Raw genomic sequence first — 22459 nt, forward strand, 5'->3', positions numbered from 1 at the left:
CCCTTCACAGAGTTCCAAGGGAGCCTTCTCCCTTAGCAACAGTCCTGAAGTTCCAGAAACCATTCTAAACCCTGATGGTCAGCTTCAGCGTCTGTCTGGTCATCAGACTTATTGCCGAGTCTTCATCCCAGGGAAATGCATGTGGTGGTCGTGGCAGCAGACGTGATTTTGCTCTTAAGCATGGGGTGGACCTCAGACTCTCTCTGCTCACCTACTGTGTTTTACAGAGACTGCTGGATCCGACGCTTCCCAGGTCTCCTAATTGACCTGGAGGAGTCTCAGAAGCTGGGGGCCCAGTTCTTGAAGTATTATTCCGAAAGCACTGGTCAGAAGTGCAGTCGGAGCTGCTGTCTTAGGAAGGATGGTAAGTGTCGATGATAGACCTGAGCAAAAATCAGGGGAAACTTGCAAAATGAGGACCTAAGAAAGGACCCTTAGGCAGAGGGTGCAGTGAACAGTTGATGGGGACTAAACAAGATGCCCTGGGATGAGGCAGTGGGCAGAGAGGGAGAGACACTGAGACTGATTTTGCAGCTGGGGCCAGTGCAGGCTCCATTTACAAATCTAGTAATGACCCGGGAGGCTATGAACCTACAGGTAACAGAGAACCTCTTCTCTTCACTAAAGTGCTAAATGAAAATATTGCCTTGAGGGCTGGCTAACAATATTTCTATAGCCCAGGATATAGCATATATGATTTCAAAAATATTTCCTTTTCAAGGTTCTTTTGGTGATATTGGTGTCGTATCACACTTTTGAAATGTGCTTGCTTGGGTTGACCAAGTGTGGGGATGTATTGAACAGGAATTTAGATTGTGATTCATGTTTTGAAAGAAATAGGGAAATATATGTCAACTAGAAAAAGAGGAAAGGAAAGGAAAGGAGGGAGAGAGAGAGAGAGTGTGTGAGAGAGAGAGAGAGAATGAGAGAGAGAGAAAGTTAGTTTTCAAAATATCCTAACAGAATTTTTTTTTTGTCTGAAATCTGGATTCAGGGTTAAATATCATTCATATAATATAATCAAGGCCTATAACTAGGAAAACATTTCATTGTTGCAGAATTTCAAGTTACATTTGATTAAAGACTTCATTTATTTTTCATTTTTCCAAGATTTGAAAGCTACTTGGAAAGAAACAACAAAAGCAACACAGCACTTTAAAATAATTCTCTTGTTGTTCCACATTTTCTTCCCGTGATTTCTTACTGACTCTAATTGCCAATGCCTCCTATCCAATTATCCATGTAAGATTTCTGGGATGCAAATTGGAGCTCCTTGGAGAGTCTAAACCGACTGTCAAGAGACCACAGTGTGAGAAGTTGTCACAGGCTTAGCCCTCAAAAGTTAATCAGGCACAGAAGAGAGCAATTAATTTATAAAAGGGAAATTTTGGAAAAGGTAGCAAATCTAGATATTCTGCTTTCAGATGCTTATAACCCCAGAAGCCTTCACTGAGAAGAGATGAGGGAGGGGTGATACTTTTCAGCATTTTCCCGTGGCATGAATTTACCTGACTCTCCACACCAGGGAAGCTGTGGCCTCTGGACTTTTGGGGATACTAAAAGCATCCAGTAGAATTCCAGGATTTTAGAGCCTCTGTGGCTTCCAAGTTGTGGCTTTCTTTCTCCAGAAGAAGAAAAGGCATGAACACACATCCCAGTTTTTACCTAGAAGCCAGAACTTTAAAATGCACAATCCTGCAATAGCTAACCTACTCAGAACTGGGACTCTGAAATATGCATGAAGAATGTAAAAGAGCTTGAAAAATTGCTCCCTACAGCATCCACTACTTTATCAGAAATTTAGATGTCTAAATTTGAATATTCTTTCTTCCTTTTCCTTAAACTTTACAGCACAGTCCTCAGGGAATGTATTTGTAATCTATAATGTATTAGCAATGTATTATTAATTGACTTTTGTCCTATTCTGTCTCCTTCTGGAAAAATAGAGTGTAGAAACACGGGGTGTCCCAGAAGTAATAGGGGAGACGTAACCCCCGCAGTTAACCTTACACAGAAGCAGAGCAGGTTCTGCCAGCAATTCCACAGCAGCTGTAGGCACACTCGGAGGTCTGGTAATCGTACACTCTCCCTCCGTAATCTCATTTTATTAAAGAAGCTGATACCTTTGGGCCAATGAATATTTCCCATCACATGGTTCCTACTACACTACAGCAGGAGGAAAATCTGTGCTGCACTTAAAGGAGGACAGACTGAAGATTTGCATTCAACAAATCTGACCTTCCAGAAATAACACGGTATCTTTTATGGAGCAAATCTACTTAGAAAAGGGGAGCCGGCAAGAGCAAGTGAGGAGCCCCTCCCCACCAGAATCCCAAATGCTAACCACCTTGTCTGTCTACTCCCCTCCTCTCTGAATGACACCGATCAGCTTTTCACTGGACGTGGCTTTGCAGCATGGGGCTAGCACACACCCGCAGTCGGGGTCGAGGTAATGTTCACCCAGCCTGCTGCCTTTATGCCACCTGGGCCTCTCCCAACACCACGGGTCATTACTGTTTTTGCCCTTCCTATCACTCCCCCTTCTGTTACAGGCTTTGTCTATTTTTTTCCCTCTTTCTTTCTCTGTTGAACTTCAGTGCCTTAGTATTCTGAGAGGGTATTGCATCTAGAAATCTGATCTATATAAATCCCCAGAGGTTTTTGTAGCCAATTGGATTTTCCTGAACATAAAATACTGGGACTGGGAAATGATTCCAGGTAATCTGTGTAGCATGGGGTGTGTGAAAGATTACTGAGAATATTGGTAGCTATTTTCTTTTTTTTTTTTTACATCTCTACTGGAGTATAATTGCTTTACAATGGTGTGTTAGTTTCTGCTTTATAACAAAGTGAATCAGTTATACATATACATATGTTCCCATATCTCTTCCCTCTTGCAGCTATTTTTTTGAAGAGGCATTTTCCCATATTCACAGAAGCATTTGCGATAGTTCATAATGTTCTGTAAGATGTCTGAACATAGCCCTGCCACGTACTGTTAATCCAGTGCTCTTGAAAGAAATGTAAGCTACTCAGAGCTCATCAAGCTGCAGAAATCAAGACCATCTGCAGATGTACTTTGCCTGCTTCCTTTTCAGTTTTCTGTAACTTGGCTGTCTTCTTCCATGACCCTATTCATGGCGATGTCAACTGCCTCCATATTCACTGCCCAACCCTGGAGAGCTGCATATTGGAGCCCGGAACCAGCGCCATTTTATACAACATAACAGACGGTAATGATTTATGTCCTTTGTATGTATTTTGAAGAATGTCAGTGATATTTTAGTAGAGGCATAAAACCTAGAAATTGGTGGGCAGTAGCCATGTATGAATCTAAGTCATTATTTCCCAGTGAAGTCTGTCTGGAAAAGTTTGGGACTTCCAGGGCAGAAAACTAAAAGGAAATTCCCATTCATTTGGCATGTTCAGCAAGGATGAGTTCATCCCAGATACAAATCATATGTGACTGAACAAGAGCATTGTATTTCCTTTATTCCAAGAGCCTTCAGCAAGAACCAAAATAGGTATTTCTACTGTAGTGGTTAAGGATACCACTAGGAAATAAAGAAAATGCTAAATGTCAGTTTTGAGGTTCGCTGATGCTGTATACAAGGATTCTACAAAGATGGATGTCAGGGATGGGGAAATGCACTTACAGCCACACATTAGCATAGCATTGGTCCCAAGATAACGACTGCATTTTCCTTTAGAAAAATACATATTTAAGTGTCCTTTCCCATGTATATAATCTCAGGGTACAAATCAGTAAACATCAAAGAATAGATTTTTGCCAACACGATACAAAGGAGGTAAATTTTTTGATCAGTCTGTACTTATTGAACACATAATGCTCCATGCTGTGCTCCACACTGCAGGAGATTACAGCCATATCTCTGCCCTCGAGCTCCTTCTAATCTAGTTGATGCAACAAGTCTTACAATTAGTGTAAGATGTACAATTAAATACAAAAATGTGTGATACTGCCCCAAGTACAAAGGCTCACAAGAAGGGGAGACTAAAGAAAGCTCAATTATTCAGAGGAGGCTTCATGGAAGAGGCCAGGTAGAGGCAAGATAAGGAGCTCCGTATCACACCCCAGGAAAGCACAAACACTGGTGTGGCTCCAACAGGGGCACATTTGGGGCTGCAATGGAAATATGGGCAGGATAGGGTAGGCCAGGTAACAAAAGGACAGAGGAGAGTTTTGGTTTGACTTTGTCAGAAATATGGGACCAGCAAAGGTATTTCATGAGAAAGCACTATCATTAAAGTGATGTCTGGTTATCTTAGCCCAGGAAAATTATGTGTAGGATGCAGATTAGAAAATGCAGTCAGGGTAATGTTATATCTGGACAAGGTGACTGTAGTTGCAGCGAAGAGGAGGGATGGTTGCTAGCATATTGGGAAGGGCTTGGATAGCACTTAGATGCTTTTTGGATAAAGAAGAAGAGAACTGAGGATTCAAAAATCCCGTTGCAGTGCAGAGTCCAGCATGGGTGACAGAAGAATGATGATGCTGCTGAAAAAGACAAAGAGGTAGACCAGATGATGGTTTTGAGAATGCCAGCGGTGATGTGAGATGTTTAGGTGGGAACCTCCAGTAGAGCACAGGAGAACTGAGATCAGAGCTCAAGAAAGAGGAAAAAACTGGGGATGTGGATTTCAGGGCCATCAGTGTAGTGGTGACAGTTGATGAGGATAATCTTTTGGTGACCAGGGGTGGGAGGGTGGTTGGTATGGGATGACGAGAAATACAGCAGAAAACCAAGGACTAAAGACTAAAGATTATCGGACAATCAGTGAGGACCAAGGAGAGAACCAGCACAAAGGAAGGGAAAAGCGAGAGGCAGGCAGTCTGAGATAAAGTGCCAAAGGAATTTGGGGTCCAGGGAGTCACGGGAGAAGAATGCAAGGAGAGGTGGCCATCAGTACCAAGAACAAGAGAGAAGCCAAAGCAATGAGATACAGTGATCAGGAAATAGGGAAAGTACTGATCACCCCAGAAGCAGAATTGGCAGAATAGTGAGGATGAAAACAAAATGACAGAAGGCACAAAACAAAGTCAGAAAGGAAAGGAAGGGAGTAGGTGATGGTGTGTTGAGAGTGAGAGCACGCTCAAGAGAGACTGAAAGGGAAACAGTGTGACAACTGTAAAGCTGTTGAGAGTTTTTGAAGCCAGAGGGACAGGAGTTTTATAAGAAGAGAGAGAACCCTGAAGGCCCTCAGGCACTGGACCCTCAGGCACTGGGAAGGGATGAGATTTAGGGCTCTGCTAATAATTTTGAATAGTTACACTTCTCAGGCCCCATTTCGTTTGACTTTAATAGTCATACATATCAAATGGTTACTGTTTCTGCAGCTCTTGCCCAATACTGCTATTGTTGCACAAAAGCCCTGGCAGTTTTCTCCACATGTGATGTAGCCAAGTTCGTTTGCAACAGAAAGTGTCTTAGAAAGTTAAGAAAAATTCAAACATGGCTAGTATGCTTCTAAGCCTTTCAGAAGTAGGCTGAAACTTGAAATTAGGTGGAACTTGAAATTAGCTTAGTTCAATAACTTATAGTGGCAAAATCCAAGACTTCTCCAAACTGTACTTTAAGGTCCTGTCTTCTAAATTAAAAATAAAATTTAAATGATGCCTTATTTATATTTCAGGTGTAGATCCAGATTTGCTGGTTTTTGAACAATCACTGCCCACATATCTAAACACCCGTTATTCATCTAACATACGGGAGAGACTAAGGATTCTAAAAGCTATGTATTTAGATAAACAACAAACGACCATGATAAACCAAATGCTACCATCAGTAGAGGCTCCATCTTCAACCACATATCAAGATTTGTTTGCAACCACAAATAATACTAGGTATTCCAAGGAATTAACCACAGACTCTTGGGCAAGATTCATTTCTCTGAATGACTCCATTACCACAAACGTAAATATGGTGTCAGCCAGTACCAAGTTCATCAGCAATCCAGATAACAAGACTATTTCTCCTTTCTTTGTGCCGACAGACACAAAACTTTCTCATGTGCCTTTTCCATCCCAACTCAACAGTAGCAAACAAGTACTGAACAAAACCAAAGGGTACAACAGCAGAAACCGTACATCTGAGAATGAAGACACAACACCTGATGGGGCACCTGTGACCTCCAAGACGTGGTTGGTTCCTGTGGTCCTCTGCACCTCTGTCACCTTCCTCTGCTGTTGTGTAGTCATCCTGGCATCTGGATGCTGTCGAAAGCACCAGGGCCAGTATAAACTAGGACAGAGAAAGTCAGGATCCAAGCAAATTAAAAAATGTACCATTCTGAAGGAGCGCTCTTAATGGTAAAAGATGTGAGCATTGTAAGCTTTTAGGAGTATCATTTGTAGTTTTCTGTAAGACGAGGGCAGTTTGGTTAAAAAAAACAAAAAGCACAGATACCCATTCTTACCAATCTCTAAAGAATGCCAATGTTTGATAAACATAATTGTCTTTTTGATTATTTCCATTTTTTGAATAGTGTACCTTTTGCTGAAGTTCGAAAATTCTAATCTCTGCAGTTATTCAGCACCATGTAAGAGACAGTTTTAAGTGCTGTACATGTATTAACTTGTTGATTCCTTGAACTCTGTGAGATAAGTATACTACTGTTAACTATTACACTGTTCTTATCACATTTTACAGATGAGGAAACTGAGGAAAGAGAGGCTAAGTATCTTGCCTGAAGTCACACAGCTAGTATGTAGCAAAGCCTGACTTAATAGGCAACATGGTTCAAAAGTCCATGCTCAAAATCACTGTTGGACTACAAGCCTCCATTTTCTCAATGAGTATGGAAAAAAGATACAGGGAGGAAAACACCATAACATCATATTTGGTTCCTGTCAAGGTCACATTATTGTCACATATTTTAATGAAATCTTTTAGTGGCTTGAGCAGAAAAGCACTATAAACGATTACAGTTACTAACCCATGAGCAAAAGTTTCCTGATTTTTATATAATTTTTTATGTTCAATTGATTAACCTTTCTCAATCTTAATCGATCAGCTTCTTTTTCAAAAACTGACATGCCTCTCAATAATTATGGCACTAAGATCTTTGAGTTTTCTGTTGACTTCTGTTGAATAAATCTTGGGAGTTTTTTAGTTTATGTCCCTCAGTTGTATAAGTTGTTTTCCCAGGTGCAAATATTAGCTCTAGGTATTTCAAGCTCTGTCCACTTACACCAGATTCACCCCTAAATCTTATACTCTGACTCTTAAGTGTAGAAAACTGTAATTCAAGTCTCTAATGATCTTAAACTTTAGGCCCTTACTCTCATCTCTGAAAATATTTTTTAATGTGAGGACATTGAAAGACAGCCATTCAAGCATAATGAATAAAGACGAAATCCTATTATAAGATTAATAAAATAGCACTCTTCCCTCAGAATATTAACCACAAATAAGTCTGAATTTTTAAAATATAATCGATTTACATTAATTTGCTATTCATATTACATATCATAAATGTTATCAATTTCTTTCTTAATACATTAGGGAAAAAAACTCAGGCAATTTGGGGGGGATATCAAGATTTAAATTACCTTAAAATATTTGAGTTATTCAGGAAGCTGTCTTTAAAAATTATTTGTATATACATTCTTTTAAAAGGTTATTTAATTTTCTTTCAAATATATACAAACTGAAGGTTTTCCAACTAGGGCTACCAAAAAAAGAAGTTTTTTCTTCCTTGAGATTTCTCAGAATTTTATTTGTTCCCTAAAATTGATAACTGTTTTATAGAAATGACCATAATTTGGGAAAAACATCTTTACATTTGTAAGAAAACAAACACACTCCTTCTCTTCTTCAGCCCTTACCTTTGACCATCAGATAAACTGAGTAAACTTAGACTGTAGAGGTGACCTGAACAGTCAGCCAAGACAAAAACGACTGGGCCTAGAAACCATGTCCTTATTGGAAGCCAAAGGGACCAAAGAGAACTTCTGAATAGAATTTAAAACATTAAGAAACAAAGATCACAGGGCCTAGTCAACAACTAAGGCTAAGGTTGTTACCACCATTTAGGAAATAACCATGATATCGAAATTTTTCCAGCACTGTAACAGCCAGACCTTTGCGGAAAAAAATCTGTAATAGTCCAGTATTATGACACATTTACCAATTTTGGAAAGAAAATATGCAAAGAAAAAAACTAAAGCTCCCTACAATTAAGAAAACAGGTTTGTTCTATTTCTTAGTTGCCTATGTGTTTAAGCACCTTCTGAGCTATGAAATTTAAGAGTTTGAAGTCAGAAGTGATCGCATATCATCAGTACAGCAAAAAGTGTCCCCTAGAATCCTCATTGTAAGGATGAATATGATGTTCATTGTATACATTAGATCAATTAGAGCTTAAGGACAAGAGTCTAAATAATGACAAAAAATGCTGTTTAATTATTGCTAACATTACAATGACAGCAACGGTTACCCTTTTGAGGCAGTTTTGTATTAATCTTACAGCTCTAAGATTTTGCCATTAGGTGTCAATGCCACAGCCTTAGAGTCTTCAAGTCTTTGCTCAGAGTTAGCCAAACTGCAAAGGTTAAAAGGGCACAGTCTTCTACAAGACCACCCTTACTTGTGACACCAACTATAAGTTCGGGGGATGGGGAGTCCCCAAACCACTCTCGGGTTCAACAATTCACTAGAGGAATTCACAGAACCCAATGAAAGCTATTATACTCACAGTTACGGTTTATTACAGGGAAAAGATACAGATTAAAATCAGCCAAGGGAAGAAGCACCAAGGATGAAGTTCAGGAGTGTTCCGAACTCACAGGTTTTGGTGTCCTCTCCCCGTGGAAGAAGGATGCATTACTTTCCCAGTACCAATGTGTGACAGTATGTCTAGAGTATCGCCAACCAGGGAAACCTACCGGAGCCTCAGTGTTCTAAATTTTTATTGAGGCTCCATTACATTGGTATGACTGATCAATTACCTGGGCAGTTGATCTCAGCTGCTGGGTGGACTTACCAAGAAACTCAAAGCTCCCCAACCCTAAACACATGGTTGGTTTTCCTGGCATGCCTAGGACTATCAGGTGTAGCGAGCCCCACCTAAAATCCATTGTGACTGACTCCTGCCCTAACCAAAGACACTTCTATGAGGTATGACAGATTACCTCCCAGAAGCTGACGGGAGAGGCCAGATTCTCTTTGAGCAAGGTCAAATTCTTTATTACATATCATTACTCCATCTGCTTCCATCTTCACTGTATTATTACTACAGGACTGAGGACCCTAATCTACCACCTCTTTACATGTTCCCAAATGACAACCTCTCCTCAGCTTCTACTGTTTTCAAATGTGTCCTTCTTCAATCCTGTTTCCACACCTGAGTTTTCCTCAACTCTGACTCTCTAAGAAATGTAACACTTCAATACACTTATGTATGCTTTAAACCTGATCTAGAAATTCAGTTGTATCTACTTTTTTATTCGCTATTTCCATCCAGTGGAATGGATGGAACTCAAGGCCCTATTGTTGTCCTTTATAACCTATGGACTCTTGGCCTTGCTAATACTAAATCATATCTTCAATTTATATAAATCTTTTGAGCAATTGTTCTGAAATTCATTTTGGCATTTTATGTTCTCAAATTCTGTCAAGCAAAATAAGTTTTAGGCAAATAACAGCCTCCATAATTCCTTTATTTCAATTTTAAATTAATCACTTGTCGACAACTTTAAGTGGTAAGAAATGACTTACAGATATACTTAAAAGTACTGAATTGACAGCTAAATTGAATGAAATGTTTCTTAGGGCAGTTATTTTGTCATTTACTCCAATTAAATTCAAGATCTTTTTACCTCATCTCTTTCCTGAGCTGTGGAAGTTCTAGCTGGGGCATCCAGAGAGATGAATACCAGCTAATCTCCATTTCCACTTTTCTGCAAGCTTAGGCTTGGAGAAATGAGCCAAAGAAAATGGAAACCAGGATGCTAAACAGAATTGAATCAACATAAAGTGACCCCCAAATACAGGAATGGAACAAACTTTTAGGTTAGAAAATACTGCTAAGGACCTGCTTCTAATCAGAATCAGCATGTGCAAAAACTCACTAGGCAGATAGCAGTTATGTAGACAAAACACTGAACTTCAGTCAGGGGACTGGGTTCTGGGCCTAGCTTCCCAAATAACCAAAATCATTATTCAAAAGCAACCAAAAAGTACTAATCTGTAGGGAAAGAAATGGAGCAGGTGACAAAACAACAACATTGTATATATATGAATACTAAAGTTGTTATGGTAGAAATAAAATCCAAACACTTTAGAACCAGAAGAAATCACAGAGATCCAATTAGTCTGATTGCCCCAGTGCATAAGTAAGAAAACTTCTGAATACTGCCTTTGCACATTAGGATGAAAGGAATAATTTTAACTCTGATGTAATAAAACAATGGTTTTTTAACATCTTCAACTGTATATCAAATTAGATAAGGATTACATATATATCATAAAATTAATAAATCAAGGCAATTTTTCTATATAATTCATGTCAAATTTAATAGTCTCTTCACTGATTCTTTGTACTGAGAAAGGGTATTTTCATTGTCCCCTTCATTCTTAAGACTAACAACAGACTTTCTGTACTCTTCAACTTCTTCAGTACCAAGGAGCTCTTCTTTACTTAATTCCAGATCTTTCTCAGCAGCTTTAATTTGGAGAAGGGTTTCCAGGATGTTTTTTTCTGAGGAGCTATCTTTCCATACATACTCTTCCATGTCTGCTTCAGTCTTCTTTTTCTCCCATTCTTCAGTTTTCTGAAAGGAAAAAACAAGTTCTGAGTTCTGAAAATTATGACTCGAAGTCTGGTCCACACTCTGTGTGTACACCTTGCCTGACCTCCCTTATCCAGCACTGCTGTCCACCTGCACCAGCAGCTTTGGGCTGCACACTCTTTCACATGAGCACCTCATTACCACTCACTAATTCTACCCACATAATTTACACTTTACCTGCCCTGCAAATTGCACTTACAAAGCAATACTGCTTCCCAAAAGATGTAGAAAACTCACTCCCTGCAACTTTCCAGTCCCTAAACTCTAACTCATCAAACATTTCAAATTTCTGAGGTTCCAAATATGAGAGTTGAAAGGAGACTGTATTTACCTCTGTAACATGCCTCTGGGATGACAGGGAAGACCAATTATTACAATAAATTTAAAATATAAAGTTTATGTGAGTTTTAGTCATAATGACTTGATAAATTCTGGAATTTTGTCTTATTATCTTTATTTTCTGTTCCTATAATGGAAACAATTTTCATTACTACTTACATTTTCTTACAAAAATTATTACCATGTTATTTTAGGGAACACTGGTAGGTTTTAGATTAATATAATTCAGATTTATGATTTAAATGAAGATGTAACACTCTGAAAAAAATCAAGCAACACAGCTAATATGTAATATGCCCTGGTTCAGAGACATGCTGAATAGCAGCCACATTCTTTCCAAATTAACACATAACAATATTCTGAGCCACAGGCTATTATGGAATGATCCACTAGTCTTACAACTTTGGAAGGTGGTAAACCCTTCTAAATTATAAAGTTTTTAAAGTATTAAAAGTGAGGCAGATTTGTAAGGCTGTCAGAAATAATATTTTAACTCTGAAAACTCCTCTTGAAACAGACCACAGCTTGAGCAGACAGAGCTCCAAGGCTCCTCAGAGCCAAGTGAGCACCAAGAAGGAGGCAAACGGTCTCCAGCCATGCCACCCTCCCATCCCCACTCCCGCTCCAAAAGCCCACGAAAATAGAAAAGCACGAGAAATCTGTCCCTCAAAGGATAAAGAGGATCCCCACCAAAGGCAAACAAGCCACTGCGGAGGCCACCGACTCAGCAAACCCCATTCGGATCACTGAAGCCCAGGAAAGGAGCTCCTCCACTACAGAGACCCACAAGAAGAAGAAACCCTCCTTTAATCCTTTAAACTGTGTACGCTTTCCTTTAAGAGAAACAAACTGATGTAGGGTGTTTCATCAGATCCCAGATTCCTGAGCCAAAGTGGGGTCTCTGTACTCGCAGCTCCCCTACGTCTGCCCCACCTCCCTATACTGAATTTATGGCGGAGAACAATGTTCCAACTTACATTCTAGAAACATCGTATCTGGTTGAGAATCTGCTCTGCACCCTCTTTTTAGCCGGTAGGGAGGCTTTCGCTTGGCAGGGGGTCAGGGATAATATGAAATAACTTCCTGTTATGCCCCACCCCCAGAGACCTGTTGCAAATAACTCCTAACAGCCAAACTCTGAATTTGTACATTTAAAAAAAATAACTGACAAAATTACCCCACCATACCTAATTCTTACTGTAATATATGAGGAAGGAATAAATGTCAGCCCCTTAAAAAAAATGTCCGAAATTAAATATATCACCGGCCTATCTACTCCTGCCAATGCTTTAAATGTTCAAGACAATGTCATAGTTTCTTCATAATTCTAACTTACAAGTGAAATAAACTTAAGAGGTCAACACATTTTATAAAGCATTAAGTAAAACAGTCACTCCATCTCATTCTGAACTGTTAGAAGACAAGAATTAAGAGACCTAACTGTTTAAAAAATTATGTTTCACCTAGGTGTTTCTAGATTTTAACTGACTTGAAATAGATGCTTAATCAGAGGAGATAACCAAAGTAAATCCACTAACAATTTTCAACATTTTTTATCTTCCCCTTATATTTGACATATACAATTCTACATTGGTTTGCCAAGGTGTGTTCATAGGTATGCCATGATATTGATTCCCTGAGCACCCAGGTGCCACGTGAGCCTGGTGCAGCAGGGGCAGCCACAAGCATCCTCCCTCCTTTATTTATCTCAGCAGAGAATTTTTGTGTGTGCAGTGACATGAAAAAGGTTAGGAAATCCTAAACTACAGGATAATGCACATTTATACTTACTGCTGTTCTAAATAGTCTTTGGTAAGGGAAAGTCACATATTCTGTGAAGGGCATGGCTTCCTACCAATCCTGTACAGATACAATGCAGTGCTGGGCTTCAGCAACAAGCCAAACAAAACTCTAGTCTTCTACATATTCTAGCTTTAGGATCCAAACTCTGCACAACTAAATATAAATTCCAAGATAATAATAGTAACAATCTCCCAAACTGAATACTTACTATATACCAGGTACTTTAATACTTACACGTATATATTAATTATTTAATATAATTCATATTAAGACATACTGGGTTAGATCTTGACGTCTCTACAGATAAGAAAACTAAGTATTACAGAAGTTAAATAAAGGGGCACAGTCACCTGGGAATGTTTCAGATTTCAGAATTTCTGTATTTTAACTTGTAAAGTTAATGCAGCACGCACACAGTAAATTTTGTAACATCTCCAGAGGAGGTCTACAGCAGCACCCCCTAATCAAATATATTACTACTTTTCTAGCAACATGTATGAATAGTCACACTAAATGGGATTCACAAAGGCTATAAATAGCTTCTCATCCATTCAGAGTTCATTTTGCCACCAAATAAGTTATGAAAAGACTAGCAATTTCCAAAGCTTTTTTCATTTCAGAATTACAGGTAGAGGGCTTTATATCTGTGATTCCCTCAAGGTCACACAGGGAGGGGTACGGCACAGTATTTACCATGGGCTTTGGGGTTTTACAGAACTGAGTTTAAATCCTACCTTCATCACTTACTACTGTGATAGGCTTGCATTTCTATAAGAACTGACTCCCCAGAACTGTTCTGAGGATTAAAAGAAGGAATAGCTACATACTTAAGAGTACCTGGCTCATAATAAACACTAAATAACCATCTACTACTAATATCACAACTTATTAAGAAGAAGAATAAATAAGAGTAGGATTCAAACCCTTGCTGGCACACCTCCAAAATCTATGTTCCCATGTCAAGGGCGCCACTACCACCATCAAGCAATAAAGCGAAACTTTAAAGGTAAATATAAACACAAGAAGTGTCCAAATGTTTTGCCATCATTATTCCCACTCACAAAATCATATGACTGATATTTATCAAATGTAGATTAAAAAAATACAGAAACAAAAGGTCTTTATTTATCACTGATAGGTAATATTTTTCATGCTTATTACTTCTTGATAAATGTTATTATCACTGATTAGATTTAATTTTCTCAGTTAATAGCGTGTTCTTAAAAAATAACTGAATTATCTCCAGTTTTCCAGCAGTCTCCTTTGGGTGAAGGCTTTTTATGTCTAAGCAAATGTAGAAAACACAAAAACACACACACAGAGAATTTACCTCTTATAAAGACCTGTCTCAAGAAAAAGAAAGCTACTTTTTTGAAGTCCTATGTTACATGTATCAATAAAAAAGATCTTTAGAATTTCTGTTTTTCAAGCAGGAAAAATAAAGATTGTTAGCACTATATTTACCTTTTGAGGGAAATCTTTTATAGTCATTAATACATAAGTTTTCACAGACGGCTGCCATCCAAATGGGGCTTATCATTGAAGAAAGAACAGAGCTAAATGGAAGAGCTGTTGGTTTAAATGATATATTAAGATGCAATCCCAATGGACCTTTCATAGGGACCTCTTGAATTCTGGCTCCCGGTTCGGTATGGCTAATGGGAGGCACCAGCAAGACACCTAGAGAATGATGGAGAGTGAGGTCAGGGTTGTCCTTCCCAACTCTCTCCCTGATGGGGGGGATGCCCCACAGTTCTTGTCAGGTGGCCCATCCATACAGCTCTCTCTCCAGTTCTGCAGCTCCTCCCTCCCCTGCCCCTTCAGATATGCGGTGTGATGGCACCCCACTCTCACCACCCCTGAGAACTGCACCCTCACTTGTTTCTGTTACTGAAACTTTGTAAAATGTCTCCTTAATAAAATATCCTGAAAATGAAGAAAAACAAAAAAAGCAATTCCAAAATCATCTTCTAGTAATGATAAAAAGGTAATAACATTGTATATAATGCTTGTCACTTGAGAATATTTTTCATATAAGAGGTATAAATATAAAATCCTTGAGAGAAAAAAACTCCAAATTTCTTTCTTTTAATTTTACATTAAGATTTCCACTTTCAAATAGGATGTAACATGTCACAGGATGCCTCTGCTTTGGCTACAACTGGAAAAAAGCCAGGTAATCAATATACCAGAGAGTTTTATTTTTTTAATTTTTAAAAAATTTTATTTTATTTTATTTATTTATTTATTATTTATTTTTGGTTGTGTTGGGTCTTCGTTGCTGTGCGGGGGCTTTCTCTAGTTGTGGTGAGTAGGGGCAACTCTTCGTTGCAGTGCACAGGCTTCTCATTGTGGTGGCTTCTCTTGTTGTGGAGCATGGGCTCTAGGCACCCGGGTTTCAGTACTTGTGGCACGCAGGCTCAGTAGTTGTGACGCACGGGCTTAGCTGCTCCACGGCATGTGGGATCTTCCCGGACCAGGGCTCGAACCCGTGTCCCCTGCATTGGCAGGTGGATTCTTAACCACTGCACCACCAGGGAAGTCCCACCAGAGAGTTTTAGAATCAATTCGGACTAGATCAATGTGAATTCCAGGCTGCAAGCATATGGGGAGCATCCTTCTGAAAATCCCTAGCCATTTTCTTCCCTGAGTCCATTTTCCAATTCTGTATCAGACTGGCCCTTGGCCCACACAGAAGAACTCTACTCGGGAAAAGAGAAATGAGCAAGGTTTGAGCTGTTACCCAGGGCTTGTATGACAGATTGGAATTGAAGAGCCCCAAACATGACTGGTTTTAGCTCCAGGGCTACTTATGGGAAGCTGGGGAGGCTGAATCAAGCTTCTGAAGAGCAAATCTCCTATAATCTCATAGTGTTTAGGAGACAAGGTCCTACTAGAGGGAGGAAGTCCTGTTTCACACAACCAATCTCCCTCTCAAGACATCTTCCAGATTCTGCTGAAGGGCTAGAAGTTAACAAGTTAAGCTCAAAACTTCTGAAGAGCACAAGTGACTCTTAAGCAGACTTTGAGATGTGGAAGCGGACTCACCAAGTTCCCAATCAAAATGCCTGAGAAGAGACAAAGGTGAACTAAATCTTAAAAAACTGTAACCCAGCCCTGCTCCAGCTCAATTCTGATTGCATTAAAAAGATAAGCCCCTGACCCTCTCTGCCCAAGAGAAAAAAGAGGAAATTCTTTCTGATGGATGACATCAATTGGAGCTTCTATGGGTCTTTTACATACAATGTCTGGCATGCAATAAACAATTACCAGACACTTGAGACATTTGAAGAAAATAAAATTAATAATTGTGATATTTGCTGCGTGTCCTTCTAAATTCATTTTTTTAAAAAGCACAGCTATGATTACATTTCATTTATAATTTCGTACCCTGACTTGTAATTCACTGCCAAATTTTTATAGCTTCTGAAATTACACCCAGGATTGAAGTGGGCAATTGTTTAAGAGTTTCTTTTTTTGTACTGTAGTTGACATGTATTAATTTTAAAGCATAAACAATAACATATTCAAATTACTGGGGGGGGCAATTAAAAATACCAATGTAAGCTCAAACTGATCACCATTCAGGCAGTTTGATTAGTTTGTAGACTTCAATTTTAATAACTTAACTATTAAACATTTACAATTTCACCGTTTAACTTATGTATGTACACAATAAATATACATATATACAGTCTCTTTTCTTCCCTGACTACCATGAGAGAACCTGCTCTCACTACAGCCCTAGAGGAAGGAGCCTTCCATTCCACATGATCCTGTTCTCTTTTCTCCGCAGCTGGCTCAATTATTTACTCACTCATTCGTTCACTCAGTACATATTTGTTACACAACTACTGTCCCAGGCACTGTCTTGCCCTAGAACTGCCAATCTAGTCGGAAACCTAGAGTTGAGGAGGAACCGGGCAGATGAAGACTGTGATCCCAGTAGAGGAAGAGCATCCATAAAGGCTGGAGGCAGGAACGAGCTTAGGACATTCAGGCCTGAATGAAGGCCAAGGTGAGGAAAGTGGCATGGGATGAGTAAGCACCTTACATATATTAATTCATTTAACTTTCATAACAACCCTATGAGGCAGTACTATTACTACCTGTTTTCAAATCAGGAAATCGAAGCCCAGAGCAATTAAATAATCTGCCCCAATCATACTGCTTCTTAGTGGTAGAATGTGTTCCAAGGAACACAGAAACATGGAAAAAAGAACAAAAGAATAACTTAATTTGACCCTATCATCTTTTTTCTCCTTGTAGGCATGAATTCAATACAAAGAAAAACACAATAGCTACTTCATGCAATGGTCAGTGAACTCCAATCTAATAGAAAGCAAAGAAGTATCTGTTCCACTAAATACACAAATGTGTCACCTTCTACCATCTTATTTATAACTCCCTTTGCCTAGAACATGAATCACAGTAATATTCCACTTCTCATGATTACAAGTAAGGCATTGTGCTAGATGAGGAAAAACAGTTTTACTAATTAAAAAAATTCAAGTTACTTGAAAATCATAAAAAATAGGAAAAAGTAAATATCCATAATGGATTAAAAAGCTACTGCCAATACTTTTAGTTATCAAAGCTAAATTTTTAACTGAGCATGTCAAGGAATTCAATTCAAATCAGATCAGTTTTTAAAAAATTTACTGAATGCTGATATGCCAGACATTGTACTAGATGCTGGGAATATAAAGATGAATGAAATACACAGTCCTGTCCTCAGTGACCTCACAGTCTAATGGAGCTGGGCAGACATGTATACAGGCAATTACCATAAAAGCTATAAAAGGAATGCTAACTGACAGAGGGAGAAGGGAAAAAGGATGGGAAGAAACATCTGAGACAGGTTACATCTGAGGTGTATTAAAGGATTCCTATGAATTTGCAAGTCTGATCAATTTGAAAAGGGATTATAAGCGAAGAAAACAGCATATGCAGAGTTATGAAAGAACACATTATGTTCATTATGGTACAGGATACATAACCTACAATTCCTGAGTAGCTGGTAATGAGGTGGTAAATTGCTGTGAATAGACATACTAAGTAGTTTAGATTTTATGCTAGGTAATGCGGAACCACTGAAGGATTTTATAAAGGGATATTTTATAAAGGGATATGATATCTTGCTAGGAGTAGCCAATATTGTCCTACAGATTCCATTAACATATTAACATTGTCAAATATAAATTAGCATCATGAATTAAACTCATAGAAGCAAATGTTTGTAGAGAACTTCCAAAATAATATAGCATTAGAACACTTTTCCTTTAAATATTTGAAAAAACACATAATCAAATGAAAAACTTGACCTACATATAGCCCAAAATCATACATCCATGAAAATTAAGTATCTCAAACTGCTGCCAAGATATTTCTTAAAATTTGGGCATAATTATTGATTATTAATAATTTTATTAATAGATTAAAAAGCTATACCAGTAAGCTAATTATTGCTAACATCTAACAAGTATGCTACATTTTAAATTACTGAAAAGGGAGTTTCTTTGTTACTCTGTCACTTTACTTTTTAAGTTGAAAACCTACTTCAAAAGTCCATTTTTGGATCTCCAAAAGAATAGACAATGTTTCAATAGCTGTTATTAAACATTTAGTTTAATATTATTAAATGTTATTAAACATGTAGTTACCTAGCACTGACCCAGATATTCTGAAGAACAAAATACAGTAAGATCAGATGCATGTTAATGAGAGTCTTACAAGATTAGTTAAAAGGACAAAACATACAGGGAAAACAACCCATGGAACATGGACTAAGGCAACTTTTGTAGTCAAGAAAATAAGACAGTATAATTTGCCATCTATGCAAAGTAGGAGTCAAAGAATAAGAGGCTCAAATATATCTGATAAAGGATTAATATCCAAAATATATAAAGAACTCATACAACCCAATAGCAAAAAACAAAAAACAAAAAACAACCTGATTAAAAAATGGGCAGAGGATCTGAATAGACATTTTTCCAAGAAAGACATTCAGATGGCCAAAAGGCACCTGAAAAGGTGCTTAACATCACTAATCATCAGGCAAATGCAAATCAAAACCACAATGATACCGCCTCACACTCATTAGAATGGCTATTACCAAAAAGACAAGAAATAACAAGTGTTGATGAGGATGTGGAAAGAGAACCTTTGTGCACTGTTGGTGGGAATGTGAAGTGGTGCAGCCACTATGGAAAACAGTATGGAGGTTCCTCAAAAAACTAAAAATAGAGCTACCATATGATCTAGCAATTCCACTTCTGGGTATTTATCTGAAGGAAATGAAAACTCTAGCCCGAAAAGATATCTACACCCCCATGTTCACAGAAGCATTATTTATAATAGCCAAGACATGGAAACAACCTAAGTGTCCATGAATGGATGAATGGATAAAGAGTAAGTGGTGCATATATATGCAGTAGAATATCATCCAGCCATAAAAAAAGAAGGAAATTCTGCCATTTGTGACAACAGGGATGAACCCTGAGGGCATTATGCTAAGTTAAATAAGTCAGACAGAGAAAGATAAACAGTTATGATCTCACTTATGTGTGGAATCTAAAAGAACAGAAAAGAAACAAAAAAACCCTGAACTCATAGAAGCAGAGAACAATTGGTGGTTGCCAGAGGCTGGGGGTGGGAGGTGGGTAAAATGGGTGAAGGTGATCAAAAGGTACAAACTTCCAGTTATAAAACAAGTCATGGGGATATAATGTACAGCCTGGTGACTACAGTCAAGAATGCTGTATTGTATACTTGAAAGTTGCTAAGAGAGTAAATCTTAAAAGTTGTCATCACAGGAAAAAATTTTTTTATTAACTTTGTGTGGTAATGGATGTTAAGCTGACATATTGTGGTGATCATTTTGTATTTTATATATATACACACACACACACACATACACACAAAATCATTATGTTGTATACCTGAAAATAAGATATTACATGTCAATAATATCTCAGTTAAAAAAAAGAGGTTCAAGTGGGTATCAAAGCCTTGAAGGATATACGAGAAATAAATCAGTAGAGAAAAATAAAAAATTAAATAGTAAATTATATAACCTTTATAACGTTTTTTATAATATTTATTACTAAACCAACTTGCTTCTACTAGTGTTCCTCAACAGAAGAGACAGTGTTTTCTCCTTAGGTATTAATCTTCATATCCAACAACACTAAGCAAATAAGAGGCAACCAGTAAACATTTGCTCATCAATCAATAAACAGTTCATTTTAATGAAAGCACACTTAATATTTGCCATGAGGATGGTTTACTCTTTCATAAACACTAAAACACTGAAAGAGGTGCCTTTTCACACACCTAGTAAAATGCTGCTACATCAGTTCAATATGTTCACAGCCTGGCTCTGAATTATTTTTCAGTCTCATCTCCTACCTCTGCCCTGTTGGTCGTGTACCCTGGCCACACCAACTTCTGCCTGCTCTCTAAACCCACCAGGCCTAGAGTCCTTCACCTACTGCACACTCCTACTCATCTTCCAAAACCAGTCACCACTTCCATGATGCTTCAAGGGAGAATTAATCCTTGTATGCGCCTCTCACAGCACTATGTTCCAACCTCCCTTACCTAGTGAAACAGACTGTATTATAACCACCAAATCCCTCTAGGAATAAAGGTACCTAAAACAGAGGCTCATTCATTTTGATAATCCGAACGATACCTATCACTGTACCTTGTAAACGAGAACAAAATCATTGATGAATGCTAAGAAGAGAAAACAATAAATGTCATTCAAGCATTCTCTGATAACCTGGAAATCTATGTGTATGTGAGCACACACAAAAGATCACTATGAACTCATAAACCACTAGACTAAATGGCAATTATGGCTCTGCAAAAGGATTCATCATTTTTATCAGAAATACTTGCAATAAGGTCCCCTGTAAAAATAAACTCTGAGTATAAAATTATCCATTTTGTTACATGACTTTTCAGAACCACTTTAATACAAACCTAGATATATTTCTGACTGGCAACAAGACTATCATGAAGTCCAAATTAGACAGCCAAAAATTCAAATTTTAAAAAGCAACCATTAGTAATTAAATATCACAATCACCCAAGAACCCTTTGAATCTGATTTCAGATCTCTACATTTTCTAAAGCAAGTGTTTATTTTCTTTCCTCCACCACTGTCTGTGTTTTAGTCTATCTTTTGTGCAAGTCACTTTGTAAAATGCTTCATTCAATCATCTCTTAACCAAATCACTTGTGGAAGGTTTAAAGAACAGCATGCAACACAGTTAACACTTATTATCAGTTGTGTCAGAATGTGAGTCAGATACATGTTGTAAAAATTCAAATACAACAGGGCACAGAGCTGACTTGATCTGCATAAAGTCTTTGTCAAGTTAACTGTGAGCTATACACAGAAATTGGAAATAAATGAATTTGAAATTCTAAGATAAATCTTTCTTCATTTTAGTAGTTAACAATGTTAATAGCCACCATTTAATGAGCACCCACTATTCACCAGACATTTCACATAAATTCTCCCTGATCTATCCAAAAGCCCTTAGAAGAAATCTGAGCCTGACGTTAAAAGGATGGCCAAGGTTAAACAGGTAACAAGTAGTGGGATTCAAATCCAAATCTGAATGGTTCCAAAGATTAAAACCTAATTCACTTCTATGCCAACATTGTGTAATACTGAAATATTAAACCAAATTTCTACACGTCTTTTTGCTTCTTTGAACAGCTGAAGAATAAATGGTTTAATGTATATCTGTTTCTCAGTACCTTCTTAGCACTGCAATAATCATTCTGTGAAGCATTACTAAGACTCTATGCCTGAAGTCTATGCTTTGTGAAGTCTAAGCCTTTTGAATATGTAAATCAATAAAGAAAACCTCAGTTAAAGTTAGAGTTGGCAATGGCCTGTAGAGGGAGGTCTCATGCATTCTCACTCCATTATTTGCATGCACTGACCTTCACTTTCATGCCCCACTGGAAGAAGCACACCCTGCACTCTCAAACAGATAGTGCAACTACTCACAATCCCAAAGGAAGAATTTCTCCTTGCTCAGCAACAGCCCAGGCAATGAGAAACATCTCAGCTCCGCAAATGAAGACATCACCACCCTAAACTCCTACTTTCCTCCCTTGAACTTTCATTTAGAACAGCCCCTCCCAACTCCCTCCTTTTCCCTATAAAAACAAGCTCCCTTTTCTTTGTTCTCTGGACTTACCTACAGTTCACCATAAATTGCATGTCCCAAATAGCAATTCTTTGCTGTTCCCGAATAAACCCATTTTATTGTTTTAGAAGTCAACAACTTCTACTTTAATAATTCTATATAGTTAAACTGTTTTGAATAGCACACTACAGTAACTTTCTTATACTGGTCTAAATGCATACCTTTTCAGAGAAGTTTCAGCATTATGTTACATAAAACTTCCAACTACTTTCTCTCAATGCTACTTAGAGGTAACCTCCACAGAGCTTAGCTTTTAGGTATTAAATGCTCT

The 22459-nt window shown here is 38.1% G+C and overlaps 2 protein-coding genes across 4 annotated transcripts in view; one reads left to right on the forward strand and one right to left on the reverse strand.

The window, feature by feature from the left end:
* The first annotated feature begins 2 nt into the window (after nucleotides 1-2).
* Nucleotides 3-8189, forward strand: MANSC4 (MANSC domain containing 4). Of its 2 annotated transcripts, XM_019936022.3 has the most exons (4): nucleotides 3-364; nucleotides 2390-2449; nucleotides 3099-3233; nucleotides 5656-8189. In XM_019936022.3, the coding sequence occupies exons 1-4, from the start codon at nucleotides 136-138 to the stop codon at nucleotides 6327-6329; spliced, it is 1098 nt and encodes a 365-aa protein (XP_019791581.2). In that variant the 5' UTR covers nucleotides 3-135; the 3' UTR covers nucleotides 6330-8189. The 2 variants fall into 2 exon arrangements, with proteins under 2 accessions (XP_019791581.2, XP_004323331.3); XM_004323283.4 differs by lacking the exon at nucleotides 2390-2449.
* A 515-nt stretch (nucleotides 8190-8704) lies between these two features.
* Nucleotides 8705-22459, reverse strand: part of MRPS35 (mitochondrial ribosomal protein S35) — a 43125-nt gene continuing 29370 nt past the window's right edge. For both annotated transcript variants that reach the window (XM_019936056.3, XM_019936046.3), the window contains one exon: nucleotides 8705-10795. In XM_019936056.3, the coding sequence (XP_019791615.2) occupies nucleotides 10526-10795 (270 nt within the window). In that variant the 3' untranslated portion in view covers nucleotides 8705-10525. The remainder of the gene's footprint in view (nucleotides 10796-22459) is intronic.

Source organism: Tursiops truncatus, chromosome 11 (assembly GCF_011762595.2).
Source record: "Tursiops truncatus isolate mTurTru1 chromosome 11, mTurTru1.mat.Y, whole genome shotgun sequence".
NCBI classification, from domain to species: domain Eukaryota; kingdom Metazoa; phylum Chordata; class Mammalia; order Artiodactyla; family Delphinidae; genus Tursiops; species Tursiops truncatus.